This window comes from Macrobrachium rosenbergii, chromosome 12 (genome assembly GCF_040412425.1).
Source record: "Macrobrachium rosenbergii isolate ZJJX-2024 chromosome 12, ASM4041242v1, whole genome shotgun sequence".
Taxonomy (NCBI): domain Eukaryota; kingdom Metazoa; phylum Arthropoda; class Malacostraca; order Decapoda; family Palaemonidae; genus Macrobrachium; species Macrobrachium rosenbergii.
In genome coordinates, this window is record NC_089752.1 from 1,919,636 (window position 1) to 1,941,688 (window position 22,053).

Genomic DNA, 22,053 nt, shown 5'->3' on the forward strand with positions numbered 1-22,053 from the left:
GTTGACAGGTACACCTGGAATTTATAGACATCATTAACTTATGTCTCTTTAACAGGTTTGTCTTGGTTTCATAAGAAACTATGATGAAAATGGTAAGATGACTTACGTAACACCTGATTATGTTATGTCTGGCCACTACGAAGTTGACATTGCTGGTGTTCGATATTCAGCCAGTGTCAGTCTGCGTTCTCCAAGTCTTCCGACTAAGTTCCCAGAACCACAAGAAGATCGGTATCGTGCAACACAAATATAAAGAATTACCCTATATGAGAACGAACACACTATACAATACTTGCCTTGCAATTCAGTCTCTGTGATGCTGACTTTTATTGAGTTTTCAACTATAGTGTACTTACACAATAGTTTATTCCAATTTTAGATCACTTACATGAGTGTATATTTGAAGTAAAATAGTAACTCAGCTGTATAGAACTGCTTTTTTAAGACTTTACATGAATTCAGATTGCTTAATCTTGCAGCTTTTTTAATGTCTGATGGATTTGAAACATTTTGAGCACAAATTTTGAGGACTGTATTTACCATTCAGTAGTTACATGTTCATAGTGTTTTGTTTATATTGTATATATGACGTACTTAAAACTGTATGTAGAACTTTATTTATTGAAATACTGTCTTTTAAGAATCAGGCTCTGTAAATATGGTTACTAATGTAAGTCACAAAAATCAAAGATTTATGTAGACAGCCAGAAGCCAAACATTCAGTAAATAGTACTATGTGATTTTTCTCAACATTTCCCCACATTGTGCCTGTCATCAGCATTCACTGACAATCTTAGAACCACTATAATATTACAAAGTTTACTGCATAGCAGTGATATAACAAATTGCATGTTCATGAGTATTCCTGAAAGCTGTTTTATGATAAGTACCATGAATAAGTCAGTTAATTACTTTAACAAGTTTGTTTATATATGCTTGTATGTCTCAACAAGGACTCAACTGTATTCCACATAGGGAAAATGAAAAAATGTAAATTGTTAAAAATGCTCAACATTTTTATCTTCTTGGAACACTTGTAAAGGAAATAGAAGATTTGACACCCAAGAAAGGTCTAAAATCTTTCTAAACATATAGATATTGTTACCAAAAACTAGGAGTTTAAAACCTTAAGACACATAATGGTAACACAGTAAAATAAAAATAGTAGCTGAACAATTTTAATTTCCCTACATGTCAAATGAGGTAATATTGCCATGTGAAAACCAACATAACAGTAAATGCTTTTTCACAAATGTACACTGTATGATTGTTAGTTAAATGTTAACAAATAACATTATTCAGTGTGTACTGGCGTCTTATGTAAAATAAAAGGATGTAATTTATATAAACCAGGAGATAAACTGAAATTTTTTCTTTCCATGTGAAAAATGCAAGCTGACTCTATAACATTTTTCAAAAAACCTGTGCTCTGAAGTGAAATCTATGACTGGAGCCAGGTAAATTGCATGTATTGCTACAAATGCATAAAGCATTATGTGTATTATTCGTTCTTGTATTTATGATTCATTTTTTTTTTTTTAAGTGACTTCCCAGATTGTTGTATTTGGAAACTTTGTACTTGCATGGTATCCTATAAATAATTCCGTCATTGCTTTCCAGACTATTGCAAATTAAAAGTTCTACCAATGGTGTCTGAATGTGAAAATGTACAAAAACCTAGTAACCTAAAGGGCAAGACAACAGATTAAAAAGTAGGATGATAGGAGAAAGATAAAAAATTCAATATACTCTTTTTCTTCTCAAAATGTTTTTCTTGCTAATGCCAGACCGTAATCATCTAAAGTTATTTTGAATACCAACTTGATATATGAGTTCTAATTCTTAAGTGATTAATTCCTGACTGCAGATATTAAGTGCTCTCAGGAGCACTGATATTAATGCTGAGAGTTTTACGTCTAACTTGTGTGAGGAATAATTTTTAATTTTGAGATTATTAAACTTATAGTTAGTACTCATAACTGGTCTCACAATTGTTACATCTAAGAATGAAATAATACCATTGTCTTCTTTTTTGTCTGTAAAAATGATGGAGGGAACCAAGATACTGAGATCTCTTGAAATTATATGAAAGCCAGCATAGTATTCAATACAGCAAATACATCATCAACTTATCTGACCTAAAAACTATCTCCCATAATTTCTCTACCTATTCTATTTTCATAAAATTCCATGCAAATGCCTGAAAATACTAGGAACAATCAATTACCCATCTGCATTCCAAATTTTTGTTGGTAAAATTTTTCATTAAAAACAAAACAGGTATCAGCCATTTGCAGTCTAGTTATCTCTAAAATTACATGGTTAGGTAGAGATCTAACATGCTTGTATAGTCAATGTTTAAAAAATCTAAAACGCTGAAAAGTGCACAAGTGAATAAATTTTTAACATCAAAACTTACTATTATTTAATCATTTGGGAATTTCTTAATCAACCAGTTTACAAACTCTGAATTGCTTTTGACTTTAAGAGTCGGCTATTGTGCCTAAAAGTGGCTGCAGTGAAGCTATCAGGAATTTACATAGGTTATTTTAAGACACTAAGTGAATACTACTTATAATAGGTCGTTGTGGTTGGCCTTCCTTTTGAGTTTTAACAGTACCATAAAATAGGAGTCTGGAATTTACAATACTAAACATGTTTACTCCCAAATCTCTCTCTCGGTCATTTATGAAATTGTGCATTTACACACTAACATGAGTTATGCAACAATACTTCATGGTCACTGAACAGAATGTTCATTTTATCAACACAATAGACTTGATCCAAAATAACATATCCCTAAACCATTGGTAAAACTTCAATATGTAATAGTAAAGCATTGAAGGAATTATTTATGAGGTAACATGCAAGAGTGAAAATTTCTATATAGTGCAATCTGTGAAGTAATTCAAAAAACCAATTTTGAATCATAAATATAAAAGTGAATTCATGGCAGTACATGTAATTTACATTTTTCACAGAAAAAGAAAAAATTTCAGTATATCTCCTGGTTTATATAAATTAGATCCTTTTATTTTACATTACGAGACATTGGTACAAGTTAATTATCATACAATGTACATTTGTTAAAATGCATTTACTATTATGTAGGCTTTCATGTAGACATATTACTTCATTCGACATTTTGTAATTTTCAGTTGTTTAACTACCATTTTTATTTTACTGTACTATATTACTGTTATGTGTTTTTAGTTCAAACTACACTACTGTACTAGTTTTTGGTAACGATATTCAATGTTTTTAGATTTTTGGCCTTTCTTGGGTAAACACATTGTCTAAGCTTGTCTTCCCGTAATAAATAATACAACAGAGATCCATTAGTAGACAAAACTGTTCAGAATTTTTAAATTATCCCTATGTGGAATACAACTGAATGATATATCTTCATATCTAGAAGATTATTAGTATCAACAAGGACTTCTATCCATCCTAAAATTACAGAACCTTTATCCACCCCAAAATTACAGACAGTACCAGAACTCCTCAATGTCAAAGCAAAACTGAGAGGCTTAACTGAAATAAACTCAAAAATTCCATTCTCATGTTATCCTTAGCACAAAACTGACATTGAGGACTTTCATCCACTTGTTGTACAATATTTAGTCACTGCTGCATAGATGTTTCAGGGTTTATTAGGATAAGATTTTGCAGTCCTGTACAGTATATGCATCATACATCACATCTCTTCCATTATTTGGCTGTGAAGTTCATGTTTATAGTGTAAGATATACCTGTTTATTTAAGGAAAGCTGATGAATAGCTCTTGAACTGTTTTCCTTTTTAACTAGACTATATCAACACTTATACATACACAGAAGCCATTTTACAAACAGGTTTTTTCTTACTGGCTGTTTACTTGATCTGCTGTAGGTGATTAATAAACATTACTATGTAATGAATGACTGTTACTTTATTAAATGCAATTAATCTAAAAGAATTTTACTTCCTTCATTTCTTAATATCTGATCAGTGAGGAATTACTGTTTTAGGGTAAAAGCAATAGTAATGTCTCAGGTCTAATGGAGCACTTCATGTGTCTCAAGAAAATTACAATGTACAGTATTTTGTGCTGCTTTATTGTGATGCAATAATTTCTGCTGGCACTTCTAGACCTTGTTTGCTCCTCAAAAATAAATTTTAAAAGTAATCTGTATTGTACCTAAATACACAAACCAGTCTTTTATATAAGGGAATCCTTCAATGCCAGCTGGAATTGGTCACTGAACTTGTTACGGAGGGCGAGTGTGACAATAATCCATGCTAACCGACCAACACTAGCCACTATTACTTTGGCCACAGGGACTGAGCAGGGCAGTTGAGGTGGGTTCAAGTATATAAAAGACTAGTTTGTATACCTAGGAAAAATACAAAGTACTTTAAAACACTTTAAAACATACCAAATTTTTAAAGTAATTTGTATTTTTCCTGACATACACACCTTAAGTTCTTTACATAGGGATTTAGCTCGCAAATGTGAGCTGGAACCAGCCTTTCAACTTTCAGAAGAGGTCGTTAACTATCTACAGGTAGGGGAAGCCCTGCCAATCCGTTGTTGTGTACTCCACTTTGCCTTCTGGCCCCAGTGCTAGAGTGAGGGGTGGCTGAGGTGTGCCTTTAATGTAGAGAACTTCAGGTTTGAAACTAAAAAATTGTTATTTGTTCTTTACATAGGAGACTTAACCACTGGTGGAGGAATCTGGGTACTCTCTGAACCGACTGATTGGTTTTTCCCAACTGGAAGGTACCGTCCTGGTCTGAGGGAGCAGAGAAAAGTATTGTGCACCTCTAGCCTATTAGAGTTGCATATTATCCCAGCCCGAGAAGAACCCTAAAAGAGTTCAGAGGTCTGGTTAAACAAATCATTTATAACTAACTCTAGCCTATTAAACATACGACATGTTGCAACAGCTAGACTTCTGGGTGTCAAGTAATAAGTTTGCTTTCATTACCTGGTGAAGGCTGAAAGAACCAGTATATGTCAAGAGACAATAAAACATGCTATTAAAACCAAAGAGATTGTTTCATTGCCTGTCCCCTTAGGGGAGCTGGTTGAACTACACAACTTGTTGGGCAGCCACCACAGGACCCAAGGAAATTGTGTCCAAGGACTTGTGAGCAATGTCCTGAAGACAGAATCAGGTGAATGTGGTCTGGTGCGACCTCATCCCAACTTGTAACACCTGTTGAACCAACGGGTTATTATGGAATGACAGAGTTGGGCAATGTCCCTAACCTCGTGAGCTCTCACCTGGACTGTACCCCCATCTTCCTTGCCAGAAATAAATCCTGTTTTAGGACACCTTTCTTGGTCGAGCCAGTACTAATGTAGAGGCCCTGACACTCAGGCCTGAGATATCAAGTTCTCTTAAGATGGTACCGCAGCACCCAAACAGGACACCATAGCATTTTGTCTGGATCACTGCCAACAAAATCCTCTATGAAGGGAATCAAACCTGATGTCAGGGACTGACAGACTCTGAGTCTTTATTACAAATTCCAGGACAAACTTGAGTGATAATTGATTGATTAATTGTGGGTTATCTGGCGTCACAACTACCAGGGTCACCGGCGCCGTACTTGAGTGATACGGATCCCCGTCCCCCCTCAAGAGTTTGACATCAAAAGAAGCCCTGAAGCTTGACTACCCTCTTCGCCAAAGCCAGGGAAAGAAGGAAAACAGCCTTGAGGGTAAGATCCCTCTTTGACGACTCTCTCAAAGGCTCATACGGACTACTACTAAGGCTCTTGAGAACGAGAGTCACATCCCACTCAGGGGGCCTGAGTTCGGGGGGGGGCCCACCAAGACTGTTCAAAGCTTCTCAGAAGCATGGTGATCTCCCATGAGGAAGAGAGATCTACTCCTTTCAATTTAAGAACTTGGCTCAGATTGGAGAGATACTCCACTGACGACACCAACTACTTACAGAAGAAAGGGATGAGTCAATATTCGCTACAATTAGACGGTCTCGATCAAGTTATATGTTTTTATATACTCTGTTGTCCTCCTACTGGCATGGGTCTTCATCATACTAAAGAGGTAAGATTCATTTCAAAAATAGTATTTCATTGCTACCTCCATACTTATTAACTATCTTGCAAGTATGCATTCCTAATTAGCAAAATTTCTTCACACCACAATTTTGCAGTTATCTCTGTTTTTATGACACAATTGCTGTACAGAGATAGGTAAGTCAATGTCCTTATACACTCCAGGCCTCAAGAAATAATACAAATACCTAGAAGACAACAGAGTAAAACCTTGAGAATATAACAGACATGACTCATAAAAAAGGTGGGGGAAGGGGGGGAGGGGGTGTATGAACCAGGGACAACCTCACCAAATCTTGTTGGCAGTAAAGAAAAAAAAAACCAAAGCTTGAATAATTTACAAGCTCCTAATATTCACAGAGGGGGGAAGGAATGGCTTTGAGCATGCAGTCTGAGAGAAGTGACTCTCCTACACCTCTTTGGAATAGAACAAAACAGTACTTGTAGAACTGAGAATTGAAAGCTACCTTGAAGCAAAGATATATTCTCTTATTTATTTCTGAGAAGCGAAACCAGTGGCGAAAACCAAACCCAGAGGCTGGAAAACAGAGAGATGGATTGGACATCTGATGTCAAGGGACAATGAGTATTTGGTCAGAAAAGCAGTAGATACAGCAGCAGAAGGACAGACATGTATACGAAAGGCCACAAAATTAATGAAAAGGTTGAAAGCGCTAAATTCCATTCAGCTTTCTGCAGAAACCCTGATATACCTTATACTAAAATTGATACTTACTCCCTTTGCTACACTTGACTTTCCTCCCCATGCATACTCTCTTCCATACACCAGTATATTATTAGCAATATCAGAATCTGGGATAAATCATGAGGATCTGGATATCCATAACATTTGTTCCTGTATGACCAGGTTTCAATGAATAGTAGCCATTGCTTAAGAGGCTAAAGTATGTGTAGGAGTCATTATTTTTCAAGTAAGCCTCTGGATTCAAGCCCTGCTGCTTTGCCTCCTGTAACTGGGACCTGTAAAATTGAAAATAATCCCCTATAGAAAGCACATGCCATTGCTGTATTAAAATAAACAACATTGTGGAATCTATTTAACATATGACAAATTTGAAGTTAATATAGTATTACAGTAAACCCCCGTATTCGCGTTCTCATGATTCGTGGACTCACGCATTCGCGGGTTTCTCTGTGGAACATATCTAGCCATTATTCGCGGAAAATTCGCCCATTCGTGGTATTTTTCACTGAGAAATATTCACTAATTACTGTATTCTCATATAATTTTCATGAAGAAATGCACTTTTTGCGATAAAACTATTAAAATACTCAGGTATATGCATTTTTACAGGGTTTTTGTGTTTAAACTATCAAAATGGGCAGTTTTACATGTTTTTAGAGGGGTTTTAAGTATTCGCGGATTTTAGCTATTTGCGGGGGTGTGTGGGACGCATCCCCGCGAATACGGGGGGTTCACTGTACAGCTTTCTTAACCAGACAAAGGAAGCTATGTATGACAAAGAACTTCAAAAGGAATAAACTCTCATAATTCCATGAATACTAATAATGTATATCTCTGTCACTGACAAATCATAAATAAAAAAGTACCTGAATCCTGGGGATGTAGAGCTCCAATAGGTAATAGCACCTGCTGCATCAGTTGGGCCATCAATGCCATCTGTGCCACCAGAAAGAAACACAATATCTCCAGTAAACGTGGACTCTTCCATTGCCTGCAATGAAGTCAGAATACTGTATATAATTTATTTACTTTATTAATATTTAACAAAGAAATTTATTCCATTTTCATTACTTAATCATCCTTTACATTCAACTATCTTTCACTGACCATTCAACACAGTACAGTAGTTCCTCAGAGAAAACATATCAAGCTTTTCAAGTACAGTCATTTGTACTTTCCAAAGTATACAAACCAGAGTCTTTTGTATGTGTAGGAGTGTACTTCAGCACAAGCTGGGAGACAGTTACTGAACTAATGGTTAAAGGGGGTTAAGACCCCTCAATCACCTACCATCTCCAAGCACTTGTTCCTTTGGCCTCAGGGACAAGTGGGATGGTTGAGGTGGGAACTGCAATTAGAAGCTCTGGTTTGTATACCAATAAAAAATAGCAAATCTTAAAAGTAATTTGTATTTTTCCTAATATACACACCTGAAGTTCTTTACTTATAGGTTTAGCTTGTAAATGAGAGCTGGAATGGCCATTCAAACTTAAACTTACCAACAGGCAAAGAAGCCCAGGCCACCTGTCAGTCTGCACTCCACTTTGCCTTCCAGCCCAGAAGCCAGAGTGATGGGTGGCTGATGAGGTCATTAATGTAAATTACCCCAGGTTTGCATGTTAGGAAGAATGCAAATTACTCTTAAAATTTACTATATTTATTCCTACACAAATATAAACCTTCATTCTTTCTATAGGAGATTTACCCATAGGTGGGAGGAAACTGGGTTCTCTCTGAACCAACCGGTAGGTTCACCCAACCTGGGGCTGTTACCTGACTGGTTTGTTTAGGAGCAGAGGAAGGAACCCTGTACCTCCAGCATATTGCATATATGGGATGTAGCAGATGCTAGACTTACGGACTGTTAAGTACAGGATTTGTATATTGTCCCACAGAAGAGAAGGTCAACTGAACATGAAAGTTCAACTGCACCAACCCTCAGTGCCAAAATTTTGCCCAGGGACTCAAGACAACGCTGTATCCCATCCTCCCATACACAAAAATGTTTCACAAGAAGTTGTCCGGTGGGCTCAGTAGCCTAATCAACAAAGACTACTCCCAAACAAAAGCGTTTTAAATATAGCCTCCTACTTCAGGTCATCTCCCCTTTAGAAGGTGCCACAGTTTTTACAATGAAGATCAAAGATCCCACATAAAGACTGCCTAAAACATGCATAGTATAGACAAGACTGAGCCATAACCTTCGCATGTGACTGAAAAAGAGACTCCTTACACAAAGACTGTCTGGCAGTAAACTAAAACAAGGCTAAGAGAGAGAGAGACTCAAGTTTACTTGTGGTATCGATTTGGCACTAACCAAGATAAAGAGTTCTTTCAATGAGTCAGGGGTGCAGGGAGATACTCACTACACTGGATTGGCCCTAAATGAATTTCCTGTACAGATGCAGATGAAATCACATGGCTCAAAACACCACTAGTAAGTCATGAACATGGCAACTAAGCCAGAGCCTAAGCTCTCTCAATGGCAGGGAAAAAACTGCAGATGATGAAAAGGTGCTTCTCCAAGGCCATGTAGCTTGCAACCAAGCTTGATGGCCTCTAGAAAAAGCAGCACCTGTACCTTGGAATTTGAATCCTGGCGTACAGGATCCTCGGGTTCCATTCCAGGCACTGAAAATTCGAAGGCACCCCTCCTGTAGGAGGAGGTCCGTCAAAAACCCCCACAGGATCGTTCCACACTTAGGCATATAGTTCATTCGGTTCTATGACCGATATGAGTACGTACTTCCTTGTGAAAAATCTTGGGAGAAATCATGATAGCTTCCTATCCTGGCCCTGATGCTTATCCAACTTTAACAGAAGGTAAGATTCATTCCAAATACAGTAATTATTGAATATTTCTCTGTGAAAAATTCTGCAAATAGGCGAATTTTCCGCAAATTATGTGGATATACGTTCCACAGAAAAATCTGCGAAGAGGTGAAGTCGCAAATCCAGAACTGTGAATAGATGGGCGTCGACTGGATACAAACTGCTCACCATGACATTCAACCACCACCTGTAAATAAAGCGCAAATTCTTGCAACAACTCTGAACACACCCAGAGTATTCCCCAATAGAATGAGTAGAAGAAAGCCTCTTGAAAGATTACATTTATGTGTTGAAAAACAATTGTCCAGCAACAAGCAAAGGGGAAGGAAATTGCTGTGTGTGTTTGTTAGTTATAAGTAAAGTCTCATTTGTAAGTTCAAGATATATAACTCTGCAGTGCAGGATATCTTATGTAATTAACACAGTGAAATTCTTGTATAGTGAACATGTTCAGTTCATAGGGCCACTGAAATCTACCTAAAAACTGGGTTCCCTTCTAACCTGAAAAAATGGAGTCGACATGTCTTTTCTCCACAAAATTTTCCAGGGTAATAAAGACTGGAATGATGTACAGTGCAAACTTTGGTATGCAAAACTTCATATAACAACCCATGAGAAAGAAGCCATTCAGCTGATGAGGCCTTGAACATACAGTCCTTTAGTAACTAATGAAAGGTATTCATACCAATTTAGTTGCATATACTTTTAGTGGTAGAATTAAGTAGTAGCTCCGTGGCTGCGATTTCCTTCTAACTTAACTTTTTTCTGCAGATTTTTGGTTGGTAATTATGGATTTACCTTCAATTTTTGTTGCACAATTGTAATTAACCTGTAATTAACCACAGAACTTCATCCAGCAAGCTAGGGGACCTGATGGGAAAGCGGGGTTATGAGTGGGGTATACCTCCGGGACAGGGTGATTTGCTCCCCTGCTTGTTACTACCGTACAATTTAGGGGAACCCTAGGGAAAGCGGGGTTATGGGTGGGGTAGACCACGGGGGGTGAGAGGGCGACGAAACTTTACTGTATACGGCATTACAGAGACGAAAAACCCTTACACAAACACAGGAGGAACAAGATGACAAAGGTAGCCATTAGAAAGACAAGAACTTTTGCTGCTACTTCTATTTTGAATGCTGCCACGCATGCGCACTCTTATAAGGGAGCTTTTGGTATGCAGGCCGACTCCTTGCTGAGGAAAAGGGAGGGCTGGGGGATATTGTTTGTTTCCAGTCCTTCTAAGTTTCAATTTTGTGAAATGAACTTAGGGACATTTGATTCCCCAGGGGCTAGTACTGAACACAACAAAATACATTTGAACCCCTGGGGCTAGTACTGAACAAGGCGAAATACATTTGAACTCCCAGGGGCTAGTATTAAACACGGCAAAGGGGGTTTCAGGAGGAATTGAGAAGTTTCTCCCACCGTTGGAAGGGGTGCGGGGGGTATTCATACATGCTCCTCACAGGTTAGACCACCATCTTTCCAACTGTTGCACCCGCCTGTTTGCATTGGAACGGTTCATAAGCATTTCGTTTCAGTACATTGGCTGATTCCTCGCCGTACGCTCCTTTGAACCTGTAACACGCCACCCTTTGGCTGTTACCTGCGAAAACTCTTACGTCAACTGCCAGGAAATTAACGTATATTGTTACGGCAATCACAAGATGTTAATTCAGCTGTGTCAAGATCACGGCCTTTAAAAAAAAAAAAATGTTAGTTCCCGGTGCAGTAGTGAGTGCAGGCTCTGAGTCCCTATGGTAAGTTTATTGGGGCTTGGTTTCTTAATGTATCGATTTATGTTTTTTTTTTCCAGATTATGAGTTCGGAACTCCTGCAGACTGACTTGGTGCCTTGGAAATTGGTTTTCCCAATACTTTTAAGGCTGTTGGTAAATGGGATGTTTTGTTTTTTGCCGACCTGTTATTCTTCCTAATGCATTCCTACCTAACCCCTGTACCCCCTCTGTTTCCTTGGTGACAGTATGTTTTGCCTCTGCACAAAACCCCTTGCCTCCCCCCACAGCTGCTTCTCACCTTCCTCCGCATTTTGGGGGACGTGAGCAACTCTCTTCCTGCCTTCCCCCTCGTTCCTCCCCTTCCCTCAGCCACTTCCCCCTGCAACAAATGGCTTCCTGGTGATTTACACTTTGGGAGTGCACTTCCAAAATGTAAACATGTCTGCTTCATTTGTGTGTTTTCTCCCCCACCCAAAATCCCGAATTCCCACAGTCCCCCTTTACTGTTGGGTAGAGTTAGGGGGCAAATAACACTTGACCGACAACAAAAAAAATGCGACTTCTTTATCAGTAGCCCTAAAAGTATAGGAAAAACCAATTTCCAAGGTGAAAACAGGCAAGGAGCTAATACTTGGAAATACCCTTTTGGTGTTGTTGATGAAGGTGGTGGTGGTGTGTTTATTGTTGGGCAATTATTATTAACCTCACATTTACCCAACATGGCTGGGAACCCTTTGGGAACGTGGGGTTTTGGAAATGTTGGGAGAACGACTGGACCACCATGTTGTTGTTATGGAATGGCTCTGTACATGCGCAAGTCAACAGGGAGCCATATGTTCAAGAAGGGATTGGCTAAGGAAAACTATTCTAAAAGAAACTATACTAACGATGTACCCTAACCTAACCTAACCTAGCAGGGTATGTTACTTAGTCCGGGGACCCCACCCCCTGACCCCCCCATGTAGGAAACTCCACTCTTTACCAAATGCTCCCCTTTTGGCCTAACTCTGTGCATCCCAAGATGGCCAGCATACAACTTCTGGGGTTAATTACTCTCGGCCAACAAAAAAAAAAATACCGGTAAATTCTGATAAGGGTTATTTTCGGAACAACAAAAAATATTTTTCTTGGATAAAACTCATCAAAACGAAAACTAATACATGACCTTCGTGCTTAATAACAGAAAAAATAATTAATCAAATTACGACTAAAGGTAACAACCAAAAACACGGCAAAATCCCCCCCTAGGTTGTCACGTTGGTATTTTCAGGTTCTTTTAGTGCCCTGTCATTTTCTAGCCCCAAAATGGTTTTCAAGGGCTAACTGGAACCTTGTGGCTGGAGTTTTCCGAAAAATTACCTGATAAGCAACCAAAATCCCAATTGCCAAGGTGATACCCCATGCGGAGTTGTTCCATAGTTCTACCTAATACCCCATGCGGTGCTAGGCTATTGCTTAGTTCTACCGATCTGTTTTGTGTGAGGGGAGGAATTATCATAGCATCCTAGCCTAGCTAGCCGATGTAAGCTTTTTTAGCTTTTAGCACTTCTGCTGCCGGCTATCGCTGTCGTGCTAACCAAACGGAACTTTGACATCACTGACCTGAAATACGTGACAGGTCATTGGCTGATGCAGCTGTTGAGGTATCACAGGATGTTGGTTTTTTAAAAGAAATTTCCAATGATCATGGATACACACCTTATGGATACTTGAAGAAACTACTAGACGTCAGTGTTTTAACATTGAATGTACACAATGTATTTTTTCTAGTTGTGGAGCGTTAAAATAATAATAGCATTTTATAAATACGGGAAATGAAGGTTGCTGTTCTAGGCTATTTGCACAGAAATGAGTTTAATGTAATTTATAGTTAAATGCTTAACTAAAAAGAACCACCCACCCCCACCTAGTAAATACCTGGCACTCTTATAAATCCCAAACGAAGATATCTTATTATCAATAAAATAACATAAGGTTAGAACATACAACTAAATTCCTTACTCCATTTGTAAATGCATATACTGTACTTTAAGAATCACCACTTACCTTTTCCATATGAATACTATAAGCCAGCACCATCTCTTGGTTTCTTCCTCCAAGTCCTGTTCCTCTGACATGAACTGTCGTTTCGCCACCAAAGATCAAATAAACAGGACCTTTATCTTTGGACACCTTTTCCAGTAAATCTATTACTCCAACTCTCTCTCTATTACCAATGTATAAGTCAGTAAATAGAGTTTCTCTCAACATGTCAGTATCACCTCTGCCACACAATATATTTGTTATTATTGCTGCAAGCTCTGACATCTTTTTGCCAACGTCAGCGGCTTCGCCCTGAAGACACGATGAAAGAATCATCGAGCAGTCCGTGTCTCTGGCTTCTTGCAAACATGTAGCAACAGCGGTTAGTGCAGGCTCATTACTGCCAACCAGAACATTTGTAACATGAGGAAACTCTTGACTGCAAGCTCTGGCATTCTCCAAACTAGCTTTTGTGTGATTGGGAATTAACACATTGTACTTACTGAGAATATTCAAAGCAGCTCCAACTGGGTCTTTATTAACAATGGTTGGTCCACTTGCTATTATATCGAGTGGGTTATTAATAACATCAGACAAAATCAGAGATACAGTCTGTGCTTTTGTCATTGCTGCTAGTTTCCCACCCTTTGTGGCAGAAATAGTTTTTCTAACGGTGTTCAGTTCGGTTATGTCAGCTCCTGCTCTGCTAAGTGACCTTACAATTTCTTGTTTTTCTGCAATTGTTGTTGGTGCCAGGGGATAAGGTAATAAAGCTGAACCACCACCTGTTATGAGAACAATCAGCAGGTCTTTCTCACTAAGGTTTTTAACCAAAGAACAAATTTTTCTGGCTGATTTGAAGGCACTTTCATCTGGAATGTTATCTTTAGCACCTTCTAAAATTATAATGCCTGAGTCACTGGTTGGTAATAAATGAGATCTATCTGAAAAAGCATTTTGTATCCCAAAAGGCACGCTTAAGATTCCTCCCTTCAAATGTGAGGAGTCTGAGTTTTTCAGTAAATCCTCCAGTGGACGAACCATTCCTATTACAGCTTTGCCAAATCCCACAATGTACACATTGTGACGAAGCTCATGTTTTTTGTTGTTAACCACTAAAGTTTCATTTTCTCTTTTCACAAACTTTTTTATGAGCTCCTGAGGCTGCACAGAATTTATTGCTTCTGAAAATGCTGTTCTTATTCTAGCAAAACTCTCACACAAGTCAGTCCCCAAAAGTTTAGCAGCCATGGTCACTTCACTAACTGTTACAAAGAAAGAAAAAATAGTTTAAATTAGTAAAAAAATTTTCACCAGAGGAAAAATACCATTTTTTACTCTCTTTCTGCAGTATTAAAAAGTTGAAAAACTATTATGTAAGACATACCCATCATGCAAAGAATTTGCAAAAGTCCCTACTTTTATTTACAAGCACTAACTGTTTGGTTACGACAATATACACTGCTGTACATACAGCTTTGTAGGGTAAAAATACTAGACTAACATATAGTGTAGCAGGTCATTCTCTGGAAATATAAGAAAAAGAAAAAATACTTTTCTGTTTCATAGGAAAAAAAAGTTCTTACTCTTACCAATCATCAAAGACCTCTCTTGGATGCTCAGTACAACCAGATAAGTAAATGACAGATAACAACAGAGAGGAGCCATTCATTCCAATTATTGAAGAAACTCACTTCAGCATCAAACGGAATTGCTCTCGAAATGCCACTGTATCATTCTGGCGCACACTTGATTCCTTCCTAACTTATAAATTAAGACAAACATGACTGTCCATTTGGTTCCATAAGAAGGATTCGTAAATTATATGAGTCCTGTTTTATCTTTCCTAGCTTTTAGTGTCTCTCTGATCCCTGTAATCGCCACTGCCCGATTTTCCTACTTTATTTCTGACGGCTCATTTCTCCTTGTGATTTTTATTGATAGCATAGAAGAACAGTGGTATATTTGTTCAAATTCTCTCTCATCATCTTGACCACAATATTCTGCTGCTGCGATGCTACTTATTTATTTTTGCCTTCCCCTACCCAAAAACACTGGCCTTCCACTGTGGTCTCTCCAAACTTGTCAGTTGTAGGGGTATGGAAGACACATTCACATGTGGTTTAACAAAAATAATGGTCCAAAACACATAACGCATAAAACAAAATCTCACATGCTTGGCAACAATGCATTTCCATTAATTCATTTCCGTAACAGTCATCCTTTCCATTTTGCCATTTAGGGTTCTTCGTTGGGCGAGTGGGTTCCGTTCTCAGCTAGCACTCTGCTGGCCGCGAGTTCGAATCTCCGACCGGCCAATGAAGATTAAGAGGAATTTATTTCTGGTGACAGAAATTGATTTCTCGCTATAATGTGGTTCGGATTCCACAATAAGCTATAGGTCCTGTTGCTAGGTAACATTGGTTCTTAGCCACGTAAAGTAAATCTAATCCTTCGGGCCAGCCCTAGGAGAGCTGTTAATCAGCTCAGTGGTCTGGTTAAGCTAAGATATACTTAACTTATTTTGTCATTTGCAACAACTTTTCTTGTACTGTATATGGCAGTACAGTATATTCATCACATAGCATATTTCAGGGTACAATATTTAGTCTAAGTACCCCCATTGGACTATCTCTTTCGTACTTATGACAAATCAACCCAAATTTACTTTTACCATAAAATTGTGTTTCTGGATGACAATCAAGTGAATGTAGCATAGTAATTTCTTTCAGAAATAAGCAAACTGTAATGTACTGCCCATAGTCAGTCTTTATAATCAATTTTGGCGATTAAAGGCAAACATTCTAACCAGACCCAGGATGCAAAGTCTTGCCGTATTGATTGAATGCAAACAACTTGCATTTCTCCAAAATAATATGGCAACAAGCTTATATAATAGTCAACTGGGGAAAAAATGGGGCATTTTGTGGTAAGGAAAAACATAGCTCCCCCCTGCCCCCGCCCTTCAATAGTGCCATTAAAAACCAGTGAAAACCATAAACTTGAAGATAAATTCATAGGCTAAGTGTTCCGCAGGGGTTCCCAAACTGGGGTACATGCACCCCCAGGGGAACATTTGCACGTTTCAGGGGGTCCATTTGGTCTGAAGAAAATAATTACTACTGTACAATTGTATGTGCTGGATCAAAATATAAATTACCTTAGTAATTGCTTTATTTCTGTTATCACCATTTAAGATACCTATGTAATCTACACATGCAGACTCCATAAATTTAAAATATCAAAATATTAAAATGTTCTTTTTTAATATTAAGCTTAATTTTTAGTGTTAGGGGTACATGGGAACCTATAAAAAAGCCCAAGGGGTACCGAGGAACAAAAAGTTTGGGAACCTCTGGTTCAGAGTGTAGAATCACTTACCTGCCTAATCTGTGATTACAGAAGTCTTAGAATGTAAAGTTATTGAAATGTGGGTGCTGAAAACGTTTTGGTGGCTTCCACAAACTTATTATTATTATTATTTTTTTTTTTGCCCCATTAGGTTGTGGGAGGCTTGGGAAAGATGGATTGTATTCCCTTGGAGTTGCTGTACCTGCGTAGTGATTATTGGTCAGTAGCCTCTATTCAATATGGCCATAAGGGCTATTTTTTCTTATACTATCATATTTCCAAACGATGTCGTAAGCAGAAACTGGCAATTATGTTTTTTGTTACCCGATGTTATGTTTTCTGTTACCCTATGCGGTGTATTTTGTTACCCCATGTGGTGTCTTTTGCTATCCCATGTGGTGTCTTTTGCTACCCCATGTGGTGTTGTCTGTCATGTCACCTCACTAATTTTTTTTTCTCATCCTATGTTGCGATTATGACCACGAGAAAATCAACACTAGTTTTATAAACGTATATGACTCGGCTTAATGAAAAAAAGATGCCTCTATCGATGATGTTAAAAGGAAATTGAACACTTAAGAAGTAACTTCAGAAGGTATCCATAGAAACTTAATGACTGAAAGAAGTGGTACTAGTACTGAAGATACCTATGAACCCTTTTCATGTTTTTTTTATGAACTGCTTTTTCTAAAGGACACAGAAAAGACGACAAAGAGCCGGAGCACAATAGAGGCTACACCAGAGGTAGGTAGGCCTACTACTTGCCTTTGTAATGCATTTCGTATAGTGCATTAAGATCATTAGCTAAATATAGAAGTAGATTCACAGAATATGGTGGGATGAAAATCAGTAATTAGGTAAACAGATTCAAGAAACGATTTTCCAAAGCAATTCACTAGGTCTAGGTTTTTTCGTTGTTTATGGAATTTAAGCCATCAGGACAGGCACGTTTATCGGCTAATTTCATTTTCATCATTGACAATCATATGTATTGATAAACAGACAAATTTCAAGTACTTAATCTAAAGTCTTTTGGATGTTTACCTTTATGCAGTGTTTAAGTGAAACAACTACAGCCTCACGTTACAGTTATAACAAAGCTATTCCCAAATGATACCAAAAATTACAAAAACGTCCATTCCCTTAAAAACAAAATATCCAATATTTGAATTCACCAAAATTACATTTCTGCTACTAATAGTATACTTGTACACTTAATCTTTGAGCGGCCGACCCTGCTATACAGTGGGACTAATAAGGTCGAAAGAAGAAGAATATATTTTGAAGCTTGTTCATCATTCGTCTGGCAATGGAGAACGTTTCTTGCAGCTCTCGAAATTCTTAGGACACATCTTTTTCGTTTAACGTTTTATTGAACGATTCCTCTTGACTACTAAGTGGTGAAAAGGTTTTAATCATTCGCTACACAAACAACGTTAACACTAAATTTACATAGTCTACTAAACACTGCAATGTACCAATTCTGTAATTAGTAAAATATACTGTCTCGAATGTACATATCCATGCGAATGAAGGAAAACAATAGTATTAATAACTAGTAAACCTGTATTATAAGAGTTCAATTTTCAGTTAATTTTCAACTCTTACTATATGCAAATGTATCAAATACTGTAATGTAAATTTCCTCTCAACCTTATATTCAACACTAGCCTAATTTCTATTATCAAGTTTTAATTTTCAACTATAATATAATATCCTTGTCAGGTGAATATATCAGAGTTAAGTATACCTTAGTTTAACCAGACCTGAGCTGATTAACAGCTACCCTAGGGCTGGCCCGAAGGATTAGATTTATTTTACGTGGCTAAGAACCAATTGGTTACCTAGCAACGGGACCTACAGCTTATTGTGGAATCTGAATTTCTATCACCTTAAATAAATTTCTCTAATTCTTCATTGGCCGGTCGGAGAATCGAACGCGGGCCCAGCAGAGTGCTACCGAGAACGATACCAACCCGTCCAATGAGGAACTGTAAATATATCAAAATAGTGCAATATCATCAATAACGCAAAAGACGTTTGACCCTCCAAATTCTCTTCTTAAATTTCAACCTATCCCATTCCCTCTTCTTCATCTCCTCTCCCAGGAAATTAACTCTAAGCAGCAGTAGCAAGTTGCACTGCACTTATTCAGAACTGTAACTGCAGTTTCAGTCACTTCATACATAAGCTGATAACATTAAGTTGGATCAAAATATCACGAACAAACATCAACATTAATTAAGCTGGATTAAAATATCACGAACAAACATGTCGTTTGTGTTAAAAACCTATAACTATACAGTAATTCTGCTTTTGACCACCAAAGGGTTAAATCTTAGCTACAAAGGAATTTCAACTGGGGGCAAGTGGGGGGGTACATCTGACTGGGGGTCCGGGGCCCCCAATAGCGACGCCACTGACTGCAGATTGAAAGTTTTGCTTCCTTTTAGTGTATCAAGAAAGTAATTTTGAAATATATAGTCTAAGCGATGTCAGGCAGGGCAGCCGATCGAGGGTATGGTCTACCCCAAAGCCAAATCAAAGTCCTTCAAAAGAAGGCATCGTGCTTACCCCATACAAAAAAAAAAATGGGAAAAAGCACGTTAAAAGAAAAGAAGAGTGATCTTAATCAACTTTACTGATAGTTCAAATCAAATTATTTAAACATTTCTAATACATAATCATAAATGGAACTGCCGTAATAAAAAATGTAACTTGAAATGACGAAATGAAAATATATTTACACTATGCAGTATTTAGTTTGTTACCGGATTTCCAAAGTTTCTGTAGTTACGAAGGGATCTATGACTAGCAAATATCATCCTTTTGCTTGAAAAAACAAGGTCTATATCCTGTTTCCATTTTACATTCGTTAAGCGATCTTGGGTATTATTCATGCCAGAAAAATGCAGTATTTCAGACGACTGTGAATAGTGGGCCAAAATCATCCTGGCAAATACGATAATAAGGCATTTGAAGGGTAAATAACATAAGAAGAACGCAAGAAATGGAAAAGGTCTCAATTTTCAGGAAAAATCACGGTAATTGTATCAATTATTTTTCGGGGGGGGGAACACTGGAACTTATATAACGGTCTCACTCCTACCATATCCAAAAATTTCTTGTAACTTTCTTCATTCATTCGAAAATAATGATAAAAGTCATTGTTAATCTTATTTCATTCCAGAAGTTTAAATGTGGAAAGGTATTACGTTTCTCTATTGAGTCTTTCTTTTTTGCAGCCACGACTTGTTTTTAAGGAAACTGACAGCATTATGGTATCGGTCACCTTCTCCCTTGCTCACCCTGAGCACCACTAGAGTTGACTGATGATAAGAATGACATTCCACAATGATCACGTGTTCTCAGGAATGACAGTCTTCAAATACTGTCAGTTCTGTGAATGACATTCAAGAATGATCGTGTAAACTCCGCTTATACTGCCAAGGCTGCAATTATATCTCACTAGTTTGGGCCTATGGTTAATCTTTACTTTAATACCACAAACACTTCCGTGAGCACCAAGATTAATAACAGTTGCATGGGAATGAATGTTAAAAACATATACGAATGACGGTATAGCCTGCATATTAGGTAACATTTGCGATAGATTTTGGCATGATTTTCATGTGAGGTATATTACGAAGTTCGAAGAGTCCGGAAGAGCACAACATAGCAACCCAAACCAAAACCTATCCTCAACCACTAGGAATCAAGTATTTTATGCGACCAAGGTAGTGTACATTTTATAAAGCATACATTTCATGTTGAAAAATGTTACCAATATTTTAGTATGATTTTCATATTAAGTATATTAATATAAACTCCAACAACGAGCAAAAATCCACGTAAGGATGCGAGTGAAAATATGGAATTTGTTCAAAGTTCCTGTTTTCACTCACCTTCTTACGTGGATTTTATGATATTCTCAAGAACGCATTCATTCGTGCTACATTGGTGCACACACACACATATATATAACGATTGCAAGAGGCATTTGTAAGATTCCATGGCGGGCTTATACGGAAAGTATAAGCGGGAATCTTAATGTTAAGGGGGGGAGGGAAGAATGTGTAGTAAGAGGTAATAAAATATGGAAACTGTTTGATGCTGTGAAATGTGTATTTTGAAGATACTTTGACGACAGTGAATAGAAGAGAGGCTGAAATGGATGACGCAAGAGTGAAAATATGGAAGGTGTGAGATTGGAAATGCGCGTGGATATATATATATATATATATATATATATATATATATATATATATATATATATATATATATATATATATACATATATATACTAAAAAGGCCTACTTTTAGAGAAACACTAACAGCATAGGCCTACTTCATACAAATATGAGGCAATTAGGCTACTACGTACGCTAGCTGTCAAAGGTATATTAAATATACCTTTGACAGCTATAGCTTATAGCACAGTTTTAAACTGTGCTATAAGCTTTTCATACTTGATAGAATATATTACTGTGAATCAACCGTGAGAACTGGAATAACTTAGCCGACATGCGAGGATGGCAGTGAGAAAATGTACAATCTACGTCAGTCGAAGATACCAGTAGTGGGTTGTGAATAGGTTGGTGCGTCTTCTTTCTTAAGCGACCTTTCAACCAGCACTGTCGTGGACACACTGACCAGTTCGTGATAGGTGCGGTCCTATTTAACTTGAATTTTGGTCAGGGCAAGGGTGGTGCGCGGCTCTGCCATATCAAACGCTCATAAACAATTTGTTTTGTAAATGAATTCACTACCAACGTACAACGCGCTAAATTAAGCAATTTTATATTTACCTTTTCTAATATTAAGAGCTCTTGTGATTTTTTTGCACTTGGTGATAAAGTCAACAATGACTTTTTCATGAAACATGGCACAACTTTGAATTAAGTTGACAGTTTTCCTAAAGGCCTCTGGGTCAAGTTAAGCTGTCCTAGAGTCAAGGCAGTCTTGGCAGAGTCCGATATGGGTGTTGGTCATCTTAAAAGCACCGTAGTAATGTGTGTGTGTGTGTGTGTGTACGTGTCTGTATGCATGTATGTGTCATTATTCATTTATATGGTAGTCTCAGGTGTAGAAGGCAAAGATTATCCCAAGAAAGATACAAGAGAGGATTTGAATGGCCTCGGAAGCAGCAAAACATGGTATGCGTGACGTGAGGAAAAAAAAAAAACATTCGCTATAGAGTCTGGTGGGCAATCTTTGAAGCATCAAGAGCAACCTATTGTTTGTTTTTCAAGACGAGAGCAACAAACATTCTCCTTTCGTAATCACTTTTAAAACAGTAGATTAATATAGTTTATATTGCCATTACATTATAAA

At 37.7% G+C, this 22,053-nt stretch overlaps 2 protein-coding genes across 3 annotated transcripts in view; one reads left to right on the plus strand and one right to left on the minus strand.

Annotated features, from left to right (window-relative positions):
• LOC136844317 (pyruvate dehydrogenase phosphatase regulatory subunit, mitochondrial) overlaps nt 1-3,955 on the plus strand; it is a 35,574-nt gene extending 31,619 nt beyond the window's left edge. The window contains exon 17 of the mRNA XM_067113292.1: nt 56-3,955. Within this exon, the coding sequence (XP_066969393.1) occupies nt 56-253 (198 nt within the window). The 3' untranslated portion in view covers nt 254-3,955. The remainder of the gene's footprint in view (nt 1-55) is intronic.
• Nucleotides 3,956-5,505: 1,550 nt separating this feature from the next.
• On the minus strand, nt 5,506-21,369 carry LOC136844318 (glycerate kinase-like). Of its 2 annotated transcripts, none has more exons than XM_067113293.1 (4): nt 21,294-21,367; nt 13,393-14,633; nt 7,642-7,766; nt 5,506-7,050 (listed from the first exon to the last, which is right to left on the minus strand). In XM_067113293.1, the coding sequence occupies exons 2-4, from the start codon at nt 14,617-14,619 to the stop codon at nt 6,876-6,878; spliced, it is 1,527 nt and encodes a 508-aa protein (XP_066969394.1). In that variant the 5' UTR covers nt 14,620-14,633; nt 21,294-21,367; the 3' UTR covers nt 5,506-6,875. The 2 variants fall into 2 exon arrangements, with proteins under 2 accessions (XP_066969394.1, XP_066969395.1); XM_067113294.1 differs by having other exon boundaries at nt 5,782-7,050; nt 21,244-21,369.
• Between the last annotated feature and the right edge of the window lie 684 nt (nt 21,370-22,053).

Bases quoted from the DNA above. Each gene is read 5' to 3' on its own strand.
- LOC136844318 (XM_067113293.1), bottom strand. From the start codon at position 14,619: ATGGCTGCTAAACTTTTGGGGACTGACTTGTGTGAGAGTTTTGCTAGA. The intron at 7,767-13,392 runs GTAAGTGGTGAT...ACTTCATTGCAG, and splicing joins ATAGTATTCATATGGAAAAG to GCAATGGAAGAGTCCACGTT. The intron at 7,051-7,641 runs GTACTTTTTTAT...TCAATTTTACAG, and splicing joins TCTACATCCCCAGGATTCAG to GTCCCAGTTACAGGAGGCAA.